At 42.1% G+C, this 27,670-nt stretch overlaps 1 protein-coding gene across 1 annotated transcript in view; it reads left to right on the top strand.

The window, feature by feature from the left end:
- Positions 1 to 27,670, top strand: part of BRINP3 (BMP/retinoic acid inducible neural specific 3) — a 205,627-nt gene that overhangs the window by 124,211 nt on the left and 53,746 nt on the right. The window contains exons 5-6 of the mRNA XM_028531286.2: positions 7,434 to 7,539; positions 12,467 to 12,703. Coding sequence (XP_028387087.1) covers positions 7,434 to 7,539; positions 12,467 to 12,703 — 343 coding nt within the window. The remainder of the gene's footprint in view (positions 1 to 7,433; positions 7,540 to 12,466; positions 12,704 to 27,670) is intronic.

Raw genomic sequence — 27,670 nt, 5'->3', positions numbered from 1 at the left:
ACTGACTTCTAAATTAAAGGAGATTTTAAAACATTAACCGTAAAATAATGTTTCTAAACGTGTAGCACAAAAGGAGCTCTGGCTAGGCAGGTGCCCGGCTTGAGCGCCCTGGCATGGCAGAGCATGGGTGGCTGGCACTGTGACGAGGGACAGATTGTCCCGGCATGTGTCCCCCATGTGCTCCCAGCCGTGGTCGATTGGCACCACTCTGGATTCTTCCGCTGTCCTCCTCTAACTCGGGGCAGGCTTCCACTCCAGCCCTTGACAGTCGCACCTGCACAGTCTTAGTCACCTTGTCCAGAGGAAGCAAAACAGATCATTCGGTTGAGAGGGACATCAGCTGGCAGGTAGCCCCTGGACCAGACTCCAGGTGAGTCCCACTGGGATATAACCACACGGTAAACTGTGCAACAGCCATTAGTGAAAGTGCACGGCTCTGTTGAGGGTGACCCTTTGCTCACTCATCCTGGCGACAGGGCCATTAGCTGAGTCATGGCTTAGAGTCTCTAACAGCTTCGGTGTGTTCGCTCTCCGGTTTCCTTGCTCGTTCCATCAAAGGAGAGAGACACGTCAGCCCTGAAGAGTAGCTCGAAGTGGTTGGATCCAGAGGGACGGAAAGGGTCTGGGGAATAAATGAGAAGGACCCTAGGGAACAGCACGTGCACCTTCTTTTGCAAAGGGCAATGTCTGTCTCCAGGGGGGAGCCAGGACGGGCTGAGGACGCTCTACTAGTCCTGTGGCTCCAGTGACGTGGTGACATTAAATGCAGCCTCTCACGAACTCCTACTTTGGCATTCCCATCCACTGCACGTAGCTGACAATGTCGTTGTTGCAAACGATGATGAACCACAGCATGTTGTGGGATGGTTTACAGACGCTCCAACAAATGGTGTTTGTGTTCTGGACTTGGATCCCACAGTATTAGTCGCCCTTTTGCATCTCCAAGCATGTGGCCATTCTGTGGAGATTCAAGAACTAGAAGGCAATGGCGATTGCGACCCGTAGAATAAACAATAAAGAAAGTAAAAGCCCTCTAAATGTCTTACTACTTCTGTTTGCTTTCATGTCTAAAACAATGTATTGTTGTAAACGCTGCCCTGAAATACATTTATTTTTTATGTGAAGCGACAGAAAAGAACCGGTGGCTCCCGAGTTGTGGAAACGTGATTCCTCTGGGCAGGGGAGGCGGCAGCCTGGCCCACCGTGGCAGTGACAAGTGTGGTGACTGCCTAATAACTCACGGGAGCCAGGACAGCGGCCACCGCCCCGAGCCGGTTGCGATCTGTATTTGTTATTTGCAATGCCCCGAGGCAGCGAAGCTTCGCTGCTTCCATTATTAATACTGCGTGCATCGGAAAACTGAGCCAACTCGCGGGTGAAAGAGAGATTCTATAGCTTCTGTCTCATGAAGCCCCAAGTCCCCCCGACGCAACATCATCAGTTACAGGCCTCGAAGACGGGCTTGGATGGAACCGTCGGTTTTCTAAATATACGTGCATTGCACTAGGAAACCCAGAGAAAGCTGTTTTGTTGTTTTGACACTGGGTTTCTTGCAATTGCTGTGATTTTAGGCTCATGTTATTTAAAACGGAAATCAAAATCCCATCTGTAGGAGTGTGCTTGTAGCTCTGGCCTCTCCAGACCAGCCAAGGGCAGACCTGGAAGGCCCGTGGAGACCGTGGCCTGTGAACAAAGGGGTCCCGAAGTTGTTTAGCAGCCTTGTCGTGACGAACTTGTGTCCAGGCTACCTTCTGCCATAGCACCCTGAATGGACACTTCAAGAGTCTGAGACAACTTCTCTCTTCTAGCCCCACAGGGAACTTGGTATTTTAATGTGTGTTCGACAGGCACACCCTTCCTCCTTAGGGCTATCTGGGGCAGCTTGTGGGTGTCGTACAAGTGTATTCTTTGCATCAGGCTACCTACAGAGTGTGGAAAAAACAGGTCAGCCATTGTAACCACGCCCGGGCTCATGGCAGCAAGCACAGATGAGCCTTGCACCAACACAGTTGCTCTCCAAAGAGCACGTGCTCTGTTTTGTCCCTAAATAAAATGCGAGCTCTGTCTTTTGTGCCACTCTCCTCGGACCTTCAGAGCTTAATTCACACACTCTATCTTGGCAACAGTGCTCCTCATTTCTTAGAGTTTGCAATTTATAGCTGTAGTGTTTTTTTACCTGGTTTACAGGTACACCTAACTTAGTATTATTTATAATCATACTCTTTATCCTCGTGTTTCAAGGATCCTTGTTCCTCCAGTAGTACAGTTTCTGGAAAGCTTTCAAAATGCAACCCTGGAGTAAATGGTTGTGATAGTTAAATTATAGGAAATGGAACTAGGGAAAATAGTTTTCAGCATAAAGGCATTTGCACAGATAAATAATTCAACAATTCTGCTTTACATTGAATTTGATTTGTTTGTGTACTTTCTATGTGAAAAATATGAGTCATCTTGGCATTGATTGTATATCATGAACTATTTTAAACTTCCATTAAATGGCTGGAGCAGGTTCAAGAAACATTGACAATGTCAACTGTACTTTAAATCAGGATATTAATTGTGTATAATGCACCAAGTACAATGCTTATTACTGTGTGGAGATGCATGAAAACTTCACGATGATACAATCTTGTGTTTTTCACTTGGGGACAAGGCAGCGTTTTATAGCTGAATCTGCACTTTTCTCACAAAACTTACTGTAAGTAATAAAATAATTCTTAAAATGAAGTATTACATTTATATCGATATGACCATTTTATTTTCCTATGCTTCTTCTATTAACAGTATGTTTGCAAGTTGATTTCTAAGTTAAATATTCGATCCCAGAAATACTGCAGTATGTAGAACTAGGATTATATTTAATATAGCAGTTTGACATTAAGTGCTTAGTAAAATGTTGAAATAAGATTTAGTGACTGACAGAGAAAAACAATGATAGGAATATTTTTAAACTCAGTATTCCCATATGAAACAGATTATAGATCTATACAATTTCTAATTAGTAAAAGTAATGTATAATTATAATATAAATAATTATATAATATGTATCATAATTTATGCCATATAACTATTATATACACTTATTATATAGTCACATATATAATTGTTTTAGCCTCATCATATGATATAATTATCATATGTTAATTTTAACATACTCTCTTTTAATATCAACATTTTCTAAATATCTTTCTTAGTTTGATAGCTTTAAGCATATACAATTGTAAAAGATCCTACATGTATAAGAACAGAAACATGCATGCTATTTTAGGAATAATAAAAACTCAACATCTCTTGCATTTCACTCTTTAGAAGCCTAGTGTAGAGTGATATAAGAATGTACGGGCTTTTCTATTTCAGAGCACTAATACATTAATGCTTGGAATAAAATCCAGTTCATTTGGCCTTCAATCAAGGTATATTAACAAGCACATTTATAGCAACATTTATTGTTCATGACAATGACCCAAGATGCTACACCATTCTAATTGACTTATACATCAATCCAGACCAATTAAATTGTGCTTTACTGTAAATTTATTGTGTGAGAAAGACAGAGACAGAATGAACAGGGCTGCATTAGATTGATCGAGGCAAGCAAAGTTTCAAAAACTTATGCATAGAGATTAGAAAGCCAGTGTGATTTCTTGAGTGGGTATTTGACTTATGAGCCAGGAGGTTCAAGTCCCAGCTCTCATTTCCCTTCCAGGACGCCAAGCTACCTGGAGGGAGCCTCCCTGGGCTCCAGGTACCACAGCTGTGCTGTGAGACTGGGGGGCGGGGGAGGAGGGGGGAGGGGAAGGTGGGGGCGGGTGCAGCCAGATGACCTGTAGAATTTTATATAGGCTGGCCCTTGCTGCATTTCCTTTCAAGAGGTTCTCCAAGCGTGTGTTCAGTAAACTTGAGGTGCTCTTTGTAAAGATTTCTAACTACAATTAAATGTTTATCAATTTAGTTCACGGTTACTGAATTCCTACCATGTGTCAGGTACTGTATGTGCTTCTGGACAGAGGGTTTACAGTTAAACACACAAAGGACGTTAAATGGTAAGAGTTGATGGTAAAATAATTTTATAATTGCCGTAATAAAACAGAAAGGAAACTTTATGGTAAGATAAATCAGTGAGACATGAAAAGATCAGAAGGGCTTTCATATCCTAATTCTTGGTATATTTTCTGCTCACGGCATGCGCCTGTGTCTGCTTAGGAGATCCTCAGTTTTCTGCTCTCCACCACCATCTACCACCCCTCCCTGCCTCGGCCTCCTGGGTTGCACAGGACGGCTAGTGGGGGCTGGGGCTGGGTCCTCTTCAGGTCCTCAGGCTCTGATAACACCCCAGAGTGGGGGGGGTTTCATCAGCTGGTTTCCCCTGAGGCAGGCTGCGTTGGTAAGAACAGAGTGCTCTGCGGTATTTAAAAATGGTTCTTTGCTCTCCCCTGTGGAAAGCAAGAGGGGGCCTTTCCTTCAGTGTGTACTGTGGAAACCTGGTTGGACCCTAGGGGCAGTAGGGAGCCTCCCTTGGACTGGTCCTGCGGGGTTTTGAACCACCTAGGACGTATCCACACGGACCCTCCCGCAACTCCTGGGTCATGGGTGGGGTTTATGGGGGTGGGCAGGCTTCTGCTCCGGAGTCCCCGCCCTGGGCAGAGGAGACTCCTGGTCATCTCCTGTCTGTCCGCCCAGGATCGGGGGCATCTGGTTACCCTGTGTCCCATCTCTCACAGGTTCAGGAATGCTGGCTTTCAGTCTGTTCAGGCTTTGATTTGATAGGACTGAGTGGCAACTTCTAAGCTCCTTACATGGGGAGCCAGAAACCCAAACTCACTGGGACTCTTCATGCATTCTGGGTATGAGCCATTCGTTGCGTACGTGAATTGCAAGTATGTCACAGATAACTTGAATAAAGAAAGAACTAGTAAAAGGAATAACTTTTGAGGAAAAATTCATACAGTAACGTGTCCTTTATTTCTATTTCACAACAATGATCGGTCTTTATACTGAACGAGGAAACGCCATATCATAATATCAGCAATATGAGCCAATATGACTGATGTCCTCTAGTTTAGTGTTATTCTTAACAAACCAAAAAGCTTTTAATGTGTGTTAAATGATTAAAGAACAGAAATGTTATTTCTGGAAGAAAGGCACTTTGGGGAAAATAGGGGCAAAATGTGGTCCAAGTTAAGGATGGTAGGCAACAGCTGGCGATGCCGTTTGTCCAGGTGTGCGCGCTAATGACACATCCCACCGGTCCCTTCACCCCCGCCTCCGTGCATTCCTCTCGCTGCACTGTGGGGCGGGCAACTCTCCTCTTACGTACTGATGCTTATTTTGCCTTACCTAGGGAAGATGCGGGTCTCGGGAAGAGATCCCTACACCCAGAAGGAAGGCCCTCTCTCTCTCTGGGCAATATTCTGAATGAGCTGCATTGTCCTTACCCGTATTCTCTTGTTTTCCACATATAATCAGTGGTGATTCAAAATTATTCAAAAGCTCCTTGGATATAACCTAATATAATTCTGAAGCTAATGGAATACAATCCTTTTTTTTTTAAGAAGAAGGGGGCTGTAAAGATGTAACGTCCATGACTTTTTGGTGCTGCAAATGAAGGGTGGTCCCGAACAACAGGTGTTCGCACACTCACAGGTGTTCGTGTTTGGAAAGGGGACGGGAACAAATACATAGAGATGGGGAAGCAAAAGGCTGTGACACTCTGGGCTGGCCATTTATTTTGTTGCCTGAATTTGCATTTATCTTGTATCTGACAGTCTAAGGGAAAAGAGGTCTTTGCCCCTGACTAAATAGGCAGGTATTGCAGTTTTCAAAAATTCTCGCTGCACGCTGGTTCAACACCCTGGAATAGACAACATACCCTGAACTTAACGAGCTTGCATTCTCACAAGAGGGCTCATCAGCAGTCATGATGAATGAGTGACTTGGGCAGCGTGTTAGAACATGCTAACTGCTATGCAAAAGTAGAACAAGATAAGGAGAAAAGGAAACAGCGGTGTTTGGAAGAGGGGAGCGTGAGAGGGTGTATTCCTTTTTCACAAGTTAGCCCACTGCTTCTCAGAGAGAGACCTGTAACAAAAACGTGAAGGAAGTGCAGGGGTGAGCTCGGAAATAGGGAGGAGCTCACCAGCTGCAGGAACCATGAGTCTGAATTTCGGGCACAGGAGGGTAACGAGTGTGGTGGAAGAACAGAAAGAAGCCAGGGTGGTGGATGGGGCAGGGGAACGAGGAAGAGGGCAGGGGAGGGAGTTCAGAGAGGAAAACAGAAAGTGGGATAGTACAGCTTTTTTTTTTTTTTTGTCTTAGGAAGGGCTGGCTTTCACCCTGAGAGAGGTGGGAAGCCGATGTGGGGTTGTGAATGCCATAATGGCGAGATCCTCACTATGTTTTGCAAATATTCTGGTTGCCAAGAGGAGAATTCTTTTTTAAACACAAAGATTACACAAAATGCCTCAGCTCTAAAATATGCTTGGTTAAAAAATATACCCTCAGGATCCATTTCCAGTCTCACATAATGGATTCAACTCTTCCTCATCTCCTGACTCAGTCCATCCCAAGACGCCCGTCGAAAAATCCATACTATGATATGTGATTGCACAATTAAGTGCTAAGGCTGTGTACAGCAAAGCATGACTTTATACAAATGGCGAAATGATACCAGTGGAAATCACGAAGGGCTACGCTGTGTGGGTGTTTGTACAGGAGCTTGATCTTAGGATAGGTAAGTCAATTAGTCACAGTGGGGAGTGGTGGGGTGCGCGAGGAGTATGTTGTAGAAGTGAAGAATTAGAACTATGAATGTCCAGCTGATTTTGAAGTCGAAAAATAAAGTAATGCCATCAGGTTTTAGACAGTAGCATGGTAGATGGTTCTGATTGAGGGAAAGATGAACCAACAAAAAACAATTCTTTTTTTTTAAAGATTTCATTTATTTATTTTTAGAGAGGGAAGGGAGGCAGAAAGAGAGAGAGAGAGAGAAACATCAAGTGCAGTTGCTGGAGGTCATGGCCTGCAACCCAGGCATGTACCCTGACTGGGAATCGAACCTGTGACACTTCGGTTCGCAGCCTGTGCTCAATCCACTGAGCTACGCCAGCCAGGGCTCCAATTCTTATACATAGAGTCAAAACTTGCTCCCTGCCTGCCCTTGTCATACCTCATGATGACCTCAGTGACCTTAGATGGGTGATGCTTTGGATAAAAGAGGGCTTGCATTATTTGCCAGAAGATGTATTTCTGGCCCAAGGAGAGAAAAATGGAATTAAGGACAAAGAGAGTTGCCTCCTCTGTGTGCAGGTGTGTGCCCTGTTGCTGTGTAGGAGGTCCTAGAGCCTTCTTTGGTGGTGTGACAGCTACCTGGAGCCCCAAGAAACATGGTAAAGTCTGACTTAAATAATCGAGTTGATGTTTTCCCTTTCTGTCAGGTAACAGAAACACGGACGGGTCCGCTCGGCTGCAGTAACTATGACAACCTAGATTCTGTCAGCTCTGTTCTGGTTCAGAGTCCGGAGAATAAGATTCAGTTGCAAGGTACGTAGGAAGAGTCTCGTTCATTCTCTATCTAGTTGTGATCGCGTTCTTCTTCTTTCTATTATCAGTCACGTGTGCACCAGTAGGCTGTTGAAATTCTCATAAAAGGGCAATTTCCTAAGGTTTTAACTGATAGAAACATTCTAGGCCAGGTGAAGAAAATGTCAAAATTCAATTTACTTCTTAAATCACGTCATCCATAGCAGTGGAAAATGTAGCATGATGGTGTTGGACTTCCCCACAGTAATCACTGTCTCAGTAAGGAGCAGTTTTTTCAGAGGTCTGCCTGAGCTTTGAGTTTTTCCGTACAGATTCTGGGAAAACTCCTAATTGTATTCATGCGTCATGGAACATGAACTGTTGACATTTGAAATATAAACATAGATGGTGGTTAAGGCTGTATTTGTCTTCTGACAGAACTGTACTTGAGAACATACTAACAAAATTTGGATATGTATATTGTTTCCACTATAAATATAGATTATTTGATAAGGCTAGTAATTACCATCTTTTTCTATTACTACATTTTTGGGATAATTTAATAGGGGATTTTAAAAATAATAACTTTTGACAAATATATACTCTTTTCAAAATGCTTATGTGATGCATCATACTCATTCAAATAGGCAGGGAAAGGTCATGAATAAATATGTACTAGTTTGAAGAAGTTCAGAAACATCTTTGTGAGAGTACATTGCTAAAATCATGTTGACAGATCAAAGGAGTAATTCTGGATTGTTCTTCCTAGTATACCTTTTCTAACTGCATATGTTATATCTCTGTTTACCATATTCTGTTTTAGATAGAGATGCATACAAGTTTTGGAAATTGTACCATTCTTTCTCAGTGTTCAATCTTCAAAAATGTTAACAGCTTTGATTCATTTAAATGTAGTGTAAGGAATAAATGAATGCCATTCCTTTTGAATTGTATAAAATTTGCAAGGAAAGTACTTTAAAATTTTAAACTTTAAATGCTATCCAATTTATAATTATCAATGTTAGATTTAAAGTTATTGAAATATGTTTCTCTATATAGAAATGTAGTACACAATATTACTTGTAATTCTCTACTGTTTACTCCTTTTTACAAGTATGTATTAACTCTCCATCAGAATATGAACTTTCATCCAACAGGACACAAAAATTTATATCAGCCCTGGCTGGCGCAGCTCAGTGGATTGAGCGAGGGCTGAGAACCAAAGTGTCGCAGGTTCGATTCCCAGTCAGGGTACATGCCCTGGGTTGCAGGCCATGACCCCCAGCAACCACACATTGATGTTTCTCTCTCTTTCTCTCTTTCTCCCTCCCTTCCCTCTCTAAAACTAAATAAATAAAATCTTTTAAAAAACTTATATCAAATTTATATTTATTTCAATCGATTTATTTTTAAAATCTATTAGCACAATTAATGGATTCTTACTGTTTAGAAATCACTGTGTTCAGTTTTCAGAATATTATACACACACAACCTCAGTCACCTGTATGTCTTGAAAAAACAATTAACACCAAGAATACAGGAAGCAACACTTCCCTTTATTTAACTATATTTCTATTCTTTTCAATTTATGTAATTTCTGCATCTCTACCTTTCACCTTTTCATTTGCCAGGTTTATATGTTTAATTGTCTGTTGCAGCTTTGCTTGTGCCCCTTGTTGGCACAAAGACCTTTCCAAAGACAACCTTTGAAAGTCAGTGTTGACACTCTGGACTTGTCACGTACACTCTCTCAGATTTCATTTGCCTGTGCACTTATAGTCCAATTATCATGCTGACTCACCTCACCTTTTCAACCCCATCATTAATAGTATACCTTCGCTTCCTTACTCTAAGCAGAAGGCAAAGCATTCACTCATTCAGGAGCAGTGTTACCATAAATACATTCCTTTCTAGCATATACAAAAGTATGGGTTATTGTTTGTAGCATTTGGAAAACCAGGTGTTTCCAAAGAATTTTTTTAGTTAAGGTACATCACAGATCTTTGCATTTTTTTATAGTTCGTTGGTAATTTACTTAGTTGGCTGAATGGACGGATGGATGGAGGGACTGATGGATGGATACAGGTGCACATTGATGATATATAGGTGTAGATACATTTCTTTGTGTATGTTGTGCTGTGTTTTGAAATGAAACATGAGGTAAAGTAGTGGAATCAGTGTTTGGTCCTTCAGAGAGCTTCTGAATTCAAATGTGTTATTGAGAGGAGTCTGGAATCGAGACGGTATTTTAGTATCGGCCTTATTCTTTCAAGCCTTATTCATTCTCCTGTAGAGGAAAATGAATGGCTCCTGAAGTAGCATTTTTATCAGAGCAAAGAAAGCAGCAATATGAATTATTGACGGTAACAGCATTAGGCAACAGTTTTAGAACAAAACTTCATGACTTCATCATCTCCGTGAGAATTGGCATTCAGAAGTGAGATGTCCGGCTGCTGCACATCACATCACTTTGGACTGGGAATAAAAGGAATGGGAGGGTTTCTGGCAGTGAGTAAGCTGGAGTTCCTTGCTGCTTTGACCTTGAAATCTGGCTTTGCACAATCAGGTGACAGAGCAGACATCTTTCAGAACCTGCAAGAGCTCTAGCTACCCCTCCAAATTATTGATATAACATTGATTTAATATATGACAAAGAGCAATTAATTCATAAGAAAGTATCAGCAAATATATATATTAAGATTAATGATATTCCAATTTTTTCAGCCCCTACAAATGAATTTCACAAATCACAGAAGGTACCTTTGAGTCACAGGGCAGTAGAAGTAATTAAAAGTCATTTATTAAATTTTAATAGTAACTTTTGGTAAAATTCCCAGAAATTGAGAAAGTGAATGAGCCATGTAACTGACTAACAAATACTCTCACAGATCAGTTGGTTTCTAATGTTTCATTTCAATAAAATTGACACAGTACAAGGCTATTGCCGTATAGAATATTTACTATAAATTTTAATGATGCATCACTGTGCAATATTTTTTTACTTTTAGTAAAAAAGGAATGATATGGAGTTATAAAATTTTAGCTCACTGTTTTATCTATTACTATATCATTGGAAGAAATTATCTCAGAGCTGACATATATAAAAATGAAAAGTAGGAAATGATTTGTATTAAACCAATTTATATTGATCTATATTTCTAGCAAAAAGTACATAAAGTCATTAACAGCATGAGCACATAAGCATCGTGAGCACTGGTCCTCTGGTCTTTTTCACTCTTTATCTTGCCAGACAAGCATGTGTCAAATTATGTCCCAGTCTGTCTTTTTTTATGAAAAGTCTTATTAATCTTATGAACATAGTATAATGCTTAGCCAATATATCATACCTAGTTAATTGTATGTATTCCAACTCTACTAGTTATTTAAGTACTATTGTATAATATTATTATATACGTCTTTCATTTTTTCTAAATATATTACAAGTACCTTTAGAACAAGGATATGTCTCAGTCATCTTCGTATTTGCACTTTGCTTAGCGATTCTCTTCCAAATGGAGGCATTCAATTAATGTTATATTGTTAGGTGAAATAAAAGTAAGTAATAATGTGGCCAATAAGTCCTAAGAATACTTTTCCTAACCAAAGCATGGGAGAATTAATCTGAAAGAATGAAACAGGTATAATTATCAAGATATGCGCAAAGTAATTTTTTCCCTAAATGCTAATTCTTTGTTTTTACTAAGTGAACCTCACAGATAATTGTTAAGAGTCAAGTATTGATTTTTGTTGTTGTGTTAGAAAAAAAACCATAAAAGTTGTAAAAATCCAGTTTGGTACTAAATAGCAATTATGTATTGGTCAAATTTTTCCTTAATATTATGTTTATTTTTATCTACTGATTACTTTGAATGTTTAGACTTTTTCTGCAATTTTTCTGTGTAGCAAGGAATGCTAAAATTGAAACTCCATTTTTCCCTGAAATATCGTAATACATCTAAAACCAGGAGCGATCCCTAAATATTAACCCCTTGGTCTTATTTTCATTTTTGATGTTTTTTTCTGAAGAGAGAGCAACTTTCCTAAACTTGCATTAGGAAAGTAATGAACGGCACCACTGGGGCTATCTTAACACCTGACAAGGAAATGAACTGGAAATGGCTAAATTAGCTCATCTGCTTTCTGTAGTCAGTCCCCGTGATCCCTCCTGAACAACAGCGAGATAAATCACGTGTTGCCGATGCCACGAGATAAGCATTAGCAGCAGCCTTCTGTAACTCATTCATCAATGCACCAGCCCGTTGCACCATGATATTTATGTGGATGTGGGATGATAGTCTGAAAAAAAGGGAAAATATTGAAAACTGTTTGAAATCAGGTGGCACAAAATCAATGTTCGCCTGTCTTTTCAAAAGTAGACTGGCTCTATCTGCGTGATGGAAAAACAACCAAATATGCTGATCAAGGAAGTCAGAGAGCCAATCAAATAAATTTTAAAAAATCAGATAGTCTGAGGGATTAAACACGTTTATAGTTTCTGGGATTCTTTTTTCTTGAGTTCTCACTCAAGGACATGTTTATTGAATTTTAGAGAGAGAAGAAGGGAGGGAAAGAGAGAGAGAAACATTGATCGGTTGCCTCTTGCATGCATCCTAGCTGGGGACCAAACCCTCAGCCTAGGTATGTGCCCGGACTGGAAATTGAACCTACGACCTTTTGGTTTACTGGACAACGCTCCAAACAACTGAGCCACAACAGTAGAGCTCTGGGATTCCTGAGCAGTGCATGGAGTCAGCATATATTGAAAAGAATGATAAATATTTGTAAATTTGTGGACTTGGGTAATTTTCTAGTGATAGTTTTCAATATGCATCAATTCATAACGTGTACTGAGTTTTTGAACTTTTTTGAATATAACTATATATAATAACTATATATTATACTCTTTTTCGTTATCAAAGCAAACTTGTTTGCGTGTTTGTTCTTTAAGGGCTACAAGTTCTCCTCCCAGACTACCTGCAGGAGCGTTTTGTGCAGGCAGCTTTGAGCTACATCGCCTGCAATTCCGAAGGGGAATTCGTGTGCAAGGACAATGATTGTTGGTGTCAGTGCGGCCCCAGATTCCCAGAGTGCAACTGCCCCTCCATGGACATCCAGGCCATGGAAGAGAACCTGCTTCGAATAACTGAGACGTGGAAGGCCTACAACAGCGACTTTGAGGAGTCAGGTAAGACACAGATTTCCACATAACACTTCATCTTCGCCAAATGAATGACTACATTGAAAAGGTCATTTTACCGCTTTGGAGGAACTATTACATTCTTGGAAGGGATTTCATTTCATTTGATTTTTTTATTATCCTTTCACATGGGCATGTGCATTGGTTTGTTAATGGATATTCAGTGTCTCACTAAAAACATACTTAGTGCTTTGTGCATTGCTATGTACCATGAACACAAGAAATCCTAGTTTACACCACATGAGAGCAGGCAAGATCTATGGCCAATAGCAAAGACAAAACAAATCCATCACTAGATGAAGCTGACCCAGATATTGAACTCAGTAGAGAAAATGTTCAGATGATCATGTTTTAAATGTACAAAGAAATGAAGGAAGGATATGAAGTAGATGAAGAGATTGAAAAGTTCACCAGGGATTTGGACTCCGTGAAACCGGACAACTCCACAACAAGACAGTAAAGCAAAGGGCAGGGAGACCCGTCTGGTTCAAACAGATAAATTCACCATAATGGGAAAGGTCTGGATTGCATTCTTAATAAATTGTATTGGATCACATATAAATTTACTAGAATGATCATTTTATTAAATATTATATTTTTCTTATAGTAAATGTTCTAAATAAAAGACTAATACTGCAGCACTAGGTGAAATAATAATGATAATAACAATAATATTATTAGAGGACTATTTGATTTTTGGTAGAAACATGCTGAGGATGTAGATAAATTGAGGTTAAAGGATGGAAAAGAATATGCAATGCAAATACTGGCCAAAAATTACTACATGAAATTTTAAAGCGAGATACATTATTTGAAAATAGAATATCCCATAATAATAAAGTAGTAAATGCAGTGGGAATATATATCATAATAAGTATCACAATGATTAATTTCTATGAGTCACTCCTGTTACATTGACAAGATTTTATTAAGACTGTTGTAATTAAGGAAAGACTTAAATAGTGGAGAGAGATTGAGCTGAACTCCCATGAAGCCAAAGGCAGGGGGATCTTTAAAACACCCCAGTTAACTCGTGGGCAAGGGCAAGAGGACATCAATGGGAGGGTGGCCAGCACGATGTGACGAGGCCACCGGTGTTTGCCAAGGAACCCTTCCTGAAGCGAGACTCCTTCTCTCCCAGAGAGGTTAGGGGATGCATGTCCCCTCCTCTCCAATCCAGACGGGATGGCTCCCAGGCCTTTGAGAAAGCCCTTCTGTTTTGTGGAAGATTTGCACCTTAATGGAAGAGAGAAAGAATGGACTCCTGCAGGTTTTCTGAAGAAAAGAGAGGCAGGCGCCAGCAGCCAGAAAGAAATCTGTTTAGAAGCTAATCAAGCTGAGGGGAATGCCCAGGACCTTTGGGTTAACACCACATAGCAGAGCCCCCCAAACCATGAAGGAAAGTGTGCCAGGAGTACAAGGACCACAAGACACACACAGAGCCATGGAGTGAGATTTTAATACTCTTCTTTAAACAAATGAAAGAAGAAAGTGTATATCCTTGAAGATCTTTGAATCTGAAAAGGAAATTAACCAACCCAACTAAAATAAAATAGAGCGCTAAACAACAAGAAGAAATTGACAACTTATATTTTTCTAGCATTCATGGAATATTTACCATGCTTCACCATATGCTGGATCTTAAAGCAAGCCTGAACAAATCTGAAAAGATTGAAGTCATTTAGAACACATTTCAGACCACAGTGGAATTGAATTGAAATCAAATGGAGTTAAACTAGGAGACAAATGGGCAAACTTCATCTGCCTAAAATGTAAGTGCCAAGCTTCTAAATAAACCATAAAGGAGAAGTAAAAAGAGAAGTTAAATCAAAAGTTTAAGTTGAAGTAGTTATAAGAAGAGAAAATATGTTGAACTGAGCAAAAATAGAAAGAGGACAAATCAGAACAGTGTAATGCGGGTAATGGATAGCTTTGGGAGGAAATTTATTATGTAAAGATATGTTTGTTTAAAAAAAACCAACCTGGATATCAATTATTTAAGCTTTTACTTCAAACCTTTTAAAAAGAAAGAACTTAATTAGAGAAGGGGAACAAAGGTAACAGCAGAAATTAATGTAATTGAAAGCATTGAGCATGTAGAAAAAATTCCACAGAGTCCAATCCTGGTTCTCTGAAAAGATTAATAAACCTAATAATTACCAAGGGTGAGCAAAGTAAATTTACCAAACTTGACAGAAAAACAGATTGAAAGATCTAAGTTATTGTGTTTAGGAAAAATGTATCTATTATTAAAATGATTCCTTAAAAAAAACTTCTTTCAGCGATAGAATAAGGAAATTAAAAACAATCTATCATATATGATTAGCAATGTAAAAATTTAACAAAAAATTATTAATATAGAGAGAGCAATGTATAAAAATAATACATTATGAAAAGGTAAAATTTACTCAAGAGTATTTAAGCTTAAAAATATCTATTAGATTACATCAGAAATGGAAAATATAGTAGAATCCTTTGACCATCTCAGTAAATTTTTAAAAATCCATTTATGATTTTTAAATACATGTCTTTGAGCAAACTTGGGATACATGCAACCTTCTACCTTTTAATGAAGGATTTCTACAAAAGCTGTGTATAATTGTGAAAACTTGGAAGCTTTCCTTCTGAGAGCAAGAATAATAATGTCCATTCTCACAACTTCTTTTTTTAAATATTTTATTTATTTATTTTTAGAGAGGGAAGGGAGGGAGAAAGAGAGAGAGAGAGAAACATCAATGTGCGGTTGCTGGAGGTCATGGCCTGCACCCAGGCATGTACCCTGACTGGGAATCGAACCTGCGACACTTTAGTTCACAGCCTGTGCTCAATCCACTGAGCTATGCCAGCCAGGGCTCATTCCCACAACTTCTGTTGAAAAACATACTCAAGGTTCTCATCAGTGTAGTTAGGCAAGAGAAAAAGAAATAAAAGTTGCAAACATTGGAAAGAAATAGTAAAAGTAGCATCTTCAGAGAAGATATCTTTGTATATACATTGGAAATTTAAAAAATAAGCTCTCGAGTAAGTGAATTTAGCAAGTTTCCCTTAAAAAAGATCAATATACAAAGTAATTTCCATGGCCACGTGCCAGGAGCACATTGAAACACTAGTGGAGGGAGAACTTGGAATGACAACAGTTCTCACATAATAATGGTGGGTGTGGATTAATTCCTTCTTGGAATAAATGTTTGCTAATATCCACCAGAGGCAAAAAATAGTATATCCTATGGCCCAGCAGTTTTATTCCTAGATGAAAATGCAAATGAAATATGTACATGCTTGTAACAACAAAAATACAAAAAGGTACAAGAATATCTATAGTAACATGATTTTTAATACTCTGGCTGTTACAACCACCAAAATGCCCAAGGCCAAGGAAGAGAAAGGAAGAAAAAAAAAAGGAAGAGAAAGAGGTCACAACAGAATTCTATAAAGCTAAGGAAATGCCCAACCCGGAATGACAGGAATCTCTCAACTACCACCTCGAACAACAGAAGCTGGACTCAAAAGTATATACACTATGGATATGTTCCCATTTATATTAGGAATAAACACAGGCAGAGTTCATGGATGCTGTTCCAAGTGAGGACTGTGGTAGCTTTGCTTACAAAAGGGCTGGTAGGAGGGTTCAGGGTCTGGGGAAAGTGCTTTGGAGCTAAAATCTCATGGTCCATTGATCTAGAGGCTGGCTGGCATGCCCAGTTTCTGAAAATCCTGAGTTTCTACTCTATTGTATGTGCATTTCACTGTATTTATATCATTCCAGATAATATTCAGGGTCTTTTTTAAAATTTCATTGCACAGAAAGTCAAAGACTGAACTCAAACTTCTTATTAGTACATTCTGAGTGGAAACCACATTTGCTTACCCGCACTTGGAACTGAACAACATGTAGGATAGTCTATTTTTACTGGACTCCTCTCAAAACTAGTGACATGCATGGAAAAGCACATTTGAAAGTTTTGAGCAGAGCTTTTTTTTTTGAGAAATAAAAAGCTTCTGGGGGCCTCACAGAGACACACAAAGTAGGAGAAGCGGTGAGGCAGACGTTGCCTGGAGAGCCAGTCTCTCACCGCCCACGGGCTCCTGTTGGGGGAGACTCGGCGCTTTGGTGGCAAGGAAACGCGGCCAGCGGACTGGACTGCATCTTCCCAGGGGGCAGGGGAGCAGCGGTACCTTACCTGCCCCACACCCTTTCAGTGTCTCCTTGACTTTCAGGTACAACAGACAGTAGTTTGTATATATTCATTCACGTATACGCCTGAAATCCGTACCCATTCGGCTAGACGGACAATGCAAATTGGGAGGATGGAGTTTTATTTTATTTTCAAATACTTAACTTGAAATATTTTTGAAAGGCGAATGATTAACATATCTAAAAGATATTTTCATAGAAGTTGAGGCAAGACCAGTATGTATCTGTCATCTTATCATAACCGAGGAGGCATCTGCGTTTAGGAAAGTCCTCCTCAAACACCGGAGGCAGCAGGCGGTGTGTGAGTGAGAGTGCACAGTGACACGGAGAGTGGAGAACCAGCCGTGCAGTCCAGAGGAGGCGGCACCACGGCACCATCAAACACACAGCTCAGACTTCCGGCCCAGATGGAGGTGTAGGTGGACACGCTGTGCCTCCTCACACAGCCCAAATAAGGGCAACAACAATTTAGAAACAAAAGGAAACTAACCAGAACCCACAGGAAACTGAATTATATGGAAGTCCAACAACCAAGGAGTTCAAGTAGACAAGTTCATCCAGACCGGTAGGAGGGGCAGAGTCAGGCAGCTGGGCGGAGAAGGGTTGCAGCAAAGTGGTGGCTGGGGGACCCTGGGTATGCAGGTGGCAGCTGGCAGACTTGGGTGCGGGGTGGCAACCAGCAGACCCAGCAAGGCTTGCCAGGCGGCTGACTGACCTGGGGGTCCCAGGTTCCCAGCGCAGGGAAATAAAGCCTCAAAACACCAATTGAAAACACCTGTGGGGGTTGAGGCGCAGGGAGAGACTCCCAGCCTCACAGGAGAGGTCGTTGGAAAGACCCACAGGATGCACAAGCCCATCCACACGGGAATCAGCACCAGAAGGGACCAGTTTGCTTGGGGGGAAGCTGCGAAAGGGACTGAAATCGGCAGAGAGCGGAGCAAGTGCCATTGTTCTCTCTCAGACCCTGCCCCCACATACAGCATCACAACCCAGTGACTGGATTGCCCTGCCCTGAGAACACCTAAGGCTCTGCAGCTCATACGTAACAGGCACGTCAAGACAAAAAAAAAAAAAAAAAAAAAAAAAAGGCATGGGGGCCGAACGGAAGAACACATCAAAGCTTCAGAGCAAATGCAAACTAAGTGACCAAGAGATAGCCAGCCTATCAGATGCACACTTCAAGGCACTACTTATCAGGATGCTCACAGAATTGGATGAATTTGGTCACAAATTAGATGAAAAAATGAAGGCTACACTAAGTTAAATAAAGGAAAATGCACAGGGAAACAATAGTGATGGGAAGGAAACTGGGTCTCAAATCAATGGAGTGGACCAGAAGAAAGAAAGAAACATCCAACCAGAAAAGAATGAAGAAACAAGAATTCAAAAACATGAGGAGAGGCTTAGGAACCTCCAGGACATCTTGAAACGTTTCCACATCCAAATTATAGGGGTACCAGAAGGAGAAGAAGAAGAGCAACAAGTGGAAAAGTTATTTGAACAAATAAAAGAAGAGAACTTCCCCAATCTGGCAAAGGAAATAGACTTCCAGGAAGTCCAGGAAGCTCAGAGAGTCCCAAAGAAGTTGGACCCAAGTTGGAACACACCAAGGCACATAATTACATTACCCAAGATTAAAGTGAAGAAGAGAATTCTAGAAGCAGCAAGAGATAAAGGGGCAATCACCTACAAAGGAGTTCCCATCAGACTGTCAGCTGATTTCTCAAAAGACACCTTACAGGCAAGAAGGGGCTGGAAAGAAGTATTCCAAGTCATGAAAGGCAAGGACCTATATCCCAGATTGTTCTATCCAGCAAAGCTTTCATTTAGAATGGAAGGGCAGATAACGTGCTTCTCAGATAAGGTCAAGTTAAAGGAGTTCATCATCACCAAGCCCTTATTATATGAAATGTTAAAGGGACTTATCTAAGAAAAAGAAGATAAAAACATGAACAGTAAAAGGACAGCAAAATTACAATCATTAACAACCACACCTAAAACAAAAGCAAAAACAAACAAGCAAACATCTAGAACAGGAACAGAACCACAGAAATGGAGATCACATGGAGGGTTAGCAACAGGGAGTGGGAGGAGGAGAGAGGGGGAAAAGGTACAGAGAGTAAGTAGCATAGATGGTAGGGAGAAAATAGACAGGGGGAGGGCAAGAATAGTATGGGAAATGTGGAAGCTAAAGAACTTATGACACATGGACATGAACTAAAGGGGGGGAATGTGGGTGGGAGAGGGTGAGCAGGGTGGAGGGGAATGAAGGGGGGAAATGGGACAACTGTAATAGAGTAATCAATAAAATGTATTAACACACACACACACACACACACTTCAGTGTAGTTTCTCCTCTGACCGCTGTCCATTGTGAGCTGGCGGCCGAGTCTTCTCTCTGTCTCCTCAGTCCAGGACATGGGGTGCCAGTCGGCCACCATCTGGAACAACGTGTCCCTGTGACAGAGGGAACATACACCCTGTCGTGCTTTGCTGGGAGCCGCCGTTCACGAGAGCGCTAGCATTCTCTGTTCTGACCTCTTCCCTGGCACTGTGCGCTTACTGGGTGCATGATCTTCACCCCCAGTGCTGCTTACTGTGGGCTGGTGTCATCCCAGCCTCTGGCAGAGTGGCCTGTGTACATCCACAACCCACGAACGCAGGGTTGTAGCTGTTGTACAGGTTGTAGCTCAGCAGCACGGCCCCGTCTCTCGTTTCTGTCTGAGTCAAGACCAGCTTGGTGACACTGCGGTAGCAAACACCCCAACCTCTCGCATCTGAGGTCGTGCCTTGCTCACACCTCAAGTCCACGCAGGTGAGCCGGAGTCTTGGGGCCGCCTCGTTCTCACCCTGGATTCCGGCTGAGGAAATGTCCCCGTCTGGAGACACTCTGTGATAGGGAGACAGTGGGAGGAGAATAGTAAATTGTCACCGGCTCTCATGGGAATTCCCAAGCACGTACTACAGTTGCTTTTTAAGATCGTGTCTAATTTCTAACTGGAGAAATGCCATTTCACCATATGCCTGGAAGGGAAAAGGATCCAGAATGTTGGTGAATAACCAAAGTGTCCACCATTGTTGGTCTTTCGGAAACAGGCGACCGAAAATACCGTATTCTTTGTCATCTGCCCGTGTGATCTTAGGTGGGAATGAATGTTTCACTGGTGCCACCTGAAGCTCTATAGCCAGGAAAAGGCAATGCACATGTTGTTACGTGAACTTGGGCACAGTCAGTCCATGGTACAGGCAAAGTAGTTGAACATCAAATAAACAAAACTTTATCAGTAACAAGCCGTACAATCATTAGCAGGTCACGTAATCTCTTAAAACTTCCACCATCTCATTTGTCATTCAGTTACCTTATTTAGATTGGAGGAACTAGCTATGCAATTCTCATTTGAAATTAACTGTCACATGTAATGTTGCGTTTTCCTGGGTGAAGCTTTTGGCAGTCACGGGCTTATATTTATAACGTAGCTGTTTTATAGGGCTAGATTATTAAAATATAGGCGTAAGGGAAAGAAAATAATCTTTTCGTAATATCAAGTCTCCAGCGAGGATTCTCACAGTATCTATGTATGTTTTAATTTACTGCGATGATTCGCTCACTGGCTCGACCGTAATTTATGGAGCTCCCCAGCATGAGACAGCGCACAGCTTCCATACTGATATTTCAGAACCAATTTGGTTTGCACGGCTCCTTGCTCTGATTCACCAGTGCCTGGCTGGATCGCATTTAATATATTATGAATACCACCCTTGCCATCGCCAGATTTTGTCCTGGACGTCAATTAATTTTCTAACGTCACCTGAAAGAACATGGCTGTGGCGTGTCAAGCAGGTGTTCTGCGGAAGGATCCCGATTTAGCTCCCCAAACCTTTCTGCCAAATGCCATCTACCTGCTCCTGTTTGCTTGGTGTGTTCCTGTCCCTGGATCAGGGCTCCTTGTCCCCGGGGTCTGAAAATGGTGCGGCATTTCTTGAGGGCAGGAAATGGCATGTTTCTTCCCATCATTGCAAAGAGCGAGTAAACCGTGCTATGGTTAGCGGACCCACTGCACACCACAGTGCACGGTGATGGACTGATGAGTGAGGAGGTGAAGTACACGGCGGCCAGGCGCAGCCCGGGCTTGGGTTCCGTCAGCCGCACTCGCTGCCGTCCGAAGGTCACGGCAGGGGAAATGGGTCTCGCCGCGGACATATTCTAAGGAACAGTTCTGAGAACCAAAAGCACTTCTTCCCTGTGTTACATTGTTTTGTTTTGTTTGGACCTAGGGATCGTGAGGGATGTTTTGTTTTGTCTTTTTGTCTGTCACTCAGATCTGAATGAGAGCATGAACCACGAGGTGATAGGTGAGACAGATGCACCGGAATGCGAAGGTGGACAGCTTTCTCCATGAGCTTGAATGCATTTATTATGCAAAGTTCCCTCTGCCTCTCTCTGTCTCTCTCTCTACATATACGTGTGTGTGTGTGTATGCACACACATGTATATGTTCCAGTGCTATCCCAGTGTGTATTTATTAGAACTCATAATTTGGTAAACTATCCAGGTTAGTCGGAAACAAATCCTTCATTCAACACATTGATTCGGTACCATAAAAATAACATAAAGGGGGACTTGATTAAGTGTTTCACTATTAGATTTTTTATGTCGACATCAACGATGGTGAAGAGAGGTGAGTAAATAATACTGTGTATTCAGAGAAATGTTACTTGTCACTGTAAGGCCGGGTTGATAAGGACATGTGTGGTGACTTCCTTGGGCTGTGTGCACATCGTGGGGCCGTTCGGACCATTTCGATAAGAGTGGTTCTTCATTTCACCCTTGAACTCTAGGAAGCCGTAGCAGCAGCCGTCAGCACGCTGTGCATTCACATCTGCTGCGATTGTCTTGTGATGGTTACATAGGCTTTGCTAAGTTCCTCTGTGTAGTGTCTTCGGTGCTCTGTGGTCAACTACTTTAGTGCTGTATACATTTAATTTTTATACGGCTTTCCCTGACTGTGGCAAACTAACAAGTGGGTGCAGTTACTCATTTTCAGAGAAAGCCCTCTATGTGTAAATCTAATCAAAAACAAATGAGTGTGTACTCTTTAAAGGGGTGCACAGTCCATTTTGATGTCTTTCTCCCGAAGTGCCTGGTCAGTTACTCCACTGATAAAGGAAGACATCAATATATGGGATTTGAACCTAGGCTTTTGGATGCGTGTATATAACCTAACAATATAGCATTTAATTTAAAAGAAATTAAAATGAAATCAAAGTATATCCTGTGAAACTTTTATAGGGTCGTCAAATCTTTAAAATTAGTTATTTAAAATGTATAGCAAAATTTCCAGATGACTAAAGGAAATGGATGTGTAAGATGACGTCATCGTCCATGCGCTTCAGCAAACATTGCTGCCTCTCATCTGTACGGGCATGGGAGAAAAGTGACCTTGAAATGCCCTTGGAGTTAGCTAGGGCTATCTGGCTTGTTCTGATGAAGGAAATGTGGGGATACACAGTGCTGGTTGTTTTCTAGAAGAAGCCTTTACGAACTGAGCCCCGTTGTTAGGTTTGCTTCGTCAGCCAGAGCCACCGATGGTGTTCTAGGTGGTGGAGACAGGGACGCCTCGTGTCACCGAACAGGACAATGGGGCAGAGTACCCTGTCACCCTGAGATGGATATGTGACATGAGCACGAGAAAACTCTTTGCTGTGGAAGCCTAGGTGATGTTTGTTATGTTGGGAAGACTTAGCCTATGCTGATGATACGAGGCCTGTCCGGAAAAAGTCCAGCCAATTTTAACATAAGGCGAACAGCTTGCACAGTGTCGATGTCACCTGGCAGCCAAGGAGAGTGGGCTGGAGTGTGCATGTGTGAACAATGACAACTTCACTGCACTGGTCAGTGGGGCCAGTGGACGCTGTTGAGTGAGCATGCGCACTGTGTGTCCATCACCTTCAACATGACTGAGCAAGTAGAACAATGAATCTGCATCAAATTTCACATTAAGCTTGAACATTCCTCCACAGAAACAATCTGGATGACTCAGAAGGCCACAGCTATGGCCAGCTGGTGATTGGCAGCTTCATCACCGCAGTGCGCCCACTCATGCATCACATCTCACGCAGAATTTTTTGGTGAAACATCAAATACCCAGCTAACTCAGCCCCCTACTGCTCATATTTGGCACCCTGCCACTTCTGGCTTTTGCCAAATTAAAATCACCTTTGAAAGGGAAGAGATTTCAGACCATCAATGAGATTCAGGAAAATGTGACAGGGCAGCTGATGGCCACTGGGAGAACTGTGTGAGGTCCCAAGGTGCCTCCTTTGGAGGGACCTGAGGACTCATTATCCTATGTACAATGTTTCTTGTATCTGTATCTTCTCCAATACATGCATCTATAATTTATATTACATGCCTGGATACTTGCTAGGCAGATCCAGTAGATATGGAGACTGTACGATTCCACCATACGGGAAAATAATACACTGGTGTTACAATTAATCTACTTTGAAAAGTAGCATTGCAAGACTTTTAGTTTGATCACCTCCTCTAAAAAACCATGGTAAATATTTGATATATATTCCAAATTTATCATTTAATGCATTCAGTAGAAAGCAGAAGAGCCATCTGGACACATTCTAGAACTTATATCCTTTATGCTTTAAAGCACAGGCAGCAAACACAAGGCCCGCGGGCCAAACCTGGCCCTCCACCTTGTTTTGTCCAGCCTGGCACCTTGTTTCTACCCGGCGGCAGCACCGAGCTCCTTGCCCCTCGTTAAGGAGTAGTTACATTTATACAGTCCTAAAATTACATCCGGCCCTCTGAAGGCAACCGCGAGGCTGATGTGGTCCCCGGGGGAAATGAGTTTGACTCCCCTGGTAAAGTAGTCCTGCAAATACTAATATTATGATTGGTTTTGTTTTTATTTTACAGATAAGAAAGGCAGGGCTAGCACAGGTTGAGTCACTCACCCAACACATCAATACGCGGCGAAGCAAAGCACCACGCTCCCACAGAAGTTCGTGGCGCTTCCCGTATACCTGGCACTCTCCCGAGCGGGGCTGGCATTACACAAGGAACTCCTCCCCTGTGCGCCATCATTCATGTCAGCTCCACAGACGTGCACGTACAGGTGGCTTGCTGTCATCCGGAGGTCTCAGTAAGCCCCCGGTGATTAAAACTGTCACAGGTGTCACATGTAGGCAATGCACAAAGACAGACACAAGAAAGGACACTGTCATTGTGTGCGTGTATTAAATGGACATGGTATCGATAACGAATTCCCTGTGTTTAATATTTCTAAATGTGAACAGAGAGTTATATATATCACCATTTGCTTATTTTATTATGGAATGGTGGCCAAACTCAGAGCTATAAAAAAAGATACTGCTTTTATTTAGAGCAAGTTGAACTCTATAGAGGGTGCCTCAGTTACTTCATATTATCTTCCTACATTTAAGAACGGCTTTAATCACTTTTAAAGCTGGGAATCTAGGCTGTAACCCTAAGTATCATCCTAGTACATATATATCTCTGACTTTTTTCTTTTAAAAACCTATTTATTCATTACTGATATAATAATTCAAGAGTTTATATACATAGACCACTGCAAATTCGTGGAGCATCGTCAGATGACCCATAGCAGTTGTTACTTTCTCTGTTTGTGGAGTTGGATCTCTTTCCTTCGGTGCCACCAGTGTCCCTTCAGCCTCGTCCGTCCTCTCACAGTGACGCCCCCCGGGCATGCACTTGGCGTCGCCGTGTGGTGAAGCAGCCTGTCACTGAGAGTCTCGTTTAATTTTTGTCATCTCGCTAGTGTGACTCCGCAGGTAGCAGTGAGGAAGAAATGACCCTTCTGTGGGCCAAAGTCAGGGCTTCATTGAAGGAGGTGACAAAGTGTCCGGGAGAGATCTGGAAGTTCATTGTCAGCCAAACAAATGCGTGGCGTTATGTCAGCTTGTCGGCTTGCTGTGTTGTGGGGACTCGGAGCAAGTGTCGCCCGAGGAAGGCTGACCGAGTTTGTCGCACAGGCCATGCGAGGTAGCACACACAGAATAACAAGATAAACGTCCCCAGGAGCCACTGAAGCATAGAGGCATGCCCCAACTCTTACAAAATCACGGGTGCTTCAGGGGGCAGTTTGTCAAACCTCCTGCTGGGTGGAGAATCCTCGGCTTGATACAATTTAGTGCCGATTATTTAATTTCTATTCCCAGTGGCAAGGAGCTCAGCGAGCCACGGAGCTCAACAGGATGAGTCTGAATGGCCAGAACTATAAGAGGGCCCGTGTTCATTTTGAAATTGTATTTATTTCTCACTTTTCTGCAAAAATAGCATGATGTGGCTGTGTACTAAAATATCGGCAGCTCTAACTTTCGTCCAGTAGTGTCCGTCTTCTTTTCTGTGCTAATGCACGTGTCCACTCCCTTCCCCATGGGGCAGCCAGAGGTGTTTGTGTAAACTCTCACGCCTCCCTGTGTATTTGTTCTAGCCAACTCCATCACCCCACTCTCTTCAACGAATCTTAGTTCTAAACCATTAACCCATCTTGTAGCCCTGTTGGAATCATCTTAATTTGTCAGCGGGATCCAGATCTAAACAGAGCCCAGTGCTATAAGTATGGATTCTTTCATGTTGAATAAAATTAAATAATTATCTTTATTCTAGATATAATACACACTAAGGATCCATTGACTTTTTGGTAACTATATTATATTATTCAGATACATTGAGTTGTATTAAAATATTAGATATTTTCCCCATAACCTGCTTGTAGATCAGGTCTTCTCTCTTTCTATCTCCCCCACCCCCCCCACAAACACACACAAACTTTTTTCTCCAGTAAATAGTGATCTTCACTTTGTTTTCGTATTCCCACCATTGTTGCGCTCTGTGAGCTCTTTCTGGACTCCGATTGCACCATGGACTAAAAAATGGTCTTTTCTGGTTTCTTATTAATTGGATGCTAACTAATCAGCATCATTAGCGTGGACTGTGGTTATTTTGGCAGAAGAGGGCAAACGGCAGAGCTTTGTCACACAGCATGCTTGGGTTTCCCTGGAATTTGAGAAAAGTTTCATATTGTAGCAGTGTGTGTGTGCCTCTTACACACTTGTTCTTGGTGCACCTAACATACCGTCCCGGGGTTTCTGTGTTTCTGCATATAACCCAATGCCTGTAGTGGTGCGCTCTGATTTAGATCTAATCTGGTAGCTGGATATTTTAGGCGATGGATAGTCTTGCTCTAGGCCATGGGTAAACTCACCCACCCAACACAGGTGTATTAGGATAGTTGTTAGCCTGGTGCTGTGTCCTACCCTCTTGTCCTGCGCCGGAGGCAACACCTGTGCATGGTGCCGCTCCAGCGTTGACTTGTGTTCTGGGTTCGGAGAGAAAGGTCAGGAGCCAAAGCATGGACGTCGGAGGGAAAGGCTGTGTCCTCCTCTTGGCTGGAGGCCCAGCCCTGGACGCGCCCGAAGGTCTGGTAGCATGCACCTGGCTTTTCGAGAATAACTCCTCTTGAGGTTCCTCTGTAACCAAGACCCCACCTTTGACTCCATCACTTGTTGTCCCCACAGGAAACACGGCCTGCTTCTGCAGATGCATAATGCCCAGAATAATCTACTGTGGCCCGAGGAAGCTATGAGGCCATTCTGACGTTAACAGGGTGGGGGTGGGGTCTTCCAGGGAAGAACATGCCAGATGGAGGGTGCAACTTGGGGCAGACACGTAAAATCTGCCACAATCCCTGTGTTTAAGAAGGAAGACAGCCAGCTCGAACCAATGCATGTTGATATCCGATCACTGATCATTCTTAAACACGGCCAGCATCCCTGCTATGTTTAAGGGAAGTTACTATTATTCCCAGTGATCTCTAAGCATGGACATGTGAGATTATTTAGATGAATGCCCAGAAAAGTCCAGGCTGTGAGATGGATGATGTTTGGGGATATTTGGCAGACAGACTCTATAATCAGTCCCCTGATAGTTTCACAGTCTTTCAGGGTCAGATACATGTGTTAGGGACCAGACAGGATCTCCTACCCATTCGGTGGGTGCACACCTCCTGTCTCGATCATTCACGTGCCCTGATGGCAGCCACTTCAATTTTCAGACAGGGTTACATTTCCCCCTCCAATTCCTTCAGTATATATCCCCCACTCACATCAGTGCCGACCTCTGGAGCTACACATAATGAGTCTTGCATCTCCCCCATTTGGCTTTTAAAGTATTGGAAGTGAAATAATTTATTGCTACCCTGGAGTCTCCTTTTCATAGGCCATGTACAGCTTGTTACTATTTCCATTCTACGGCTTCAGGTCTCCGCATTGTCCTGCTCAACACCTGTTGTCAGTTTTCAAGTTTGTTTCGCTCACACCTGCTACAGAGCGCTCTGCATGGGACCGGAATCAGCTAGAACGTTTCTCCTGACGGCTTGACTTGCGTGGAGGTTTCTTTCATCAAGGCACACGATACTATGAGCTCTTATTCCGTATCAATTTGTTTTCATTAATTCACATTTTATTTTTAGTAAGTACCGAACTGAAATGCTCTCTGTATATCCGAGCATTTTAACATTTTATATTTTTTTTCAGGAAGGATTATTCTCAATAATGTAACTAGCAATTCTACTTAAATGCCCTCAAGACCAATCTATCATACATATGCCAATTCGCCATATGATATTCCTTCTGATCCGATATTCTTATTTCTGTGAGACGTGTCCACCCGCGTTTCAGCTGGAGATGCATTCCAAATC

The sequence above is a fragment of the Phyllostomus discolor genome, chromosome 15 (assembly GCF_004126475.2).
Source record: "Phyllostomus discolor isolate MPI-MPIP mPhyDis1 chromosome 15, mPhyDis1.pri.v3, whole genome shotgun sequence".
Taxonomy (NCBI): domain Eukaryota; kingdom Metazoa; phylum Chordata; class Mammalia; order Chiroptera; family Phyllostomidae; genus Phyllostomus; species Phyllostomus discolor.
Note: the sequence above shows the minus strand (reverse complement) of the source record. Positions and strands in the feature narration are given on the sequence as shown.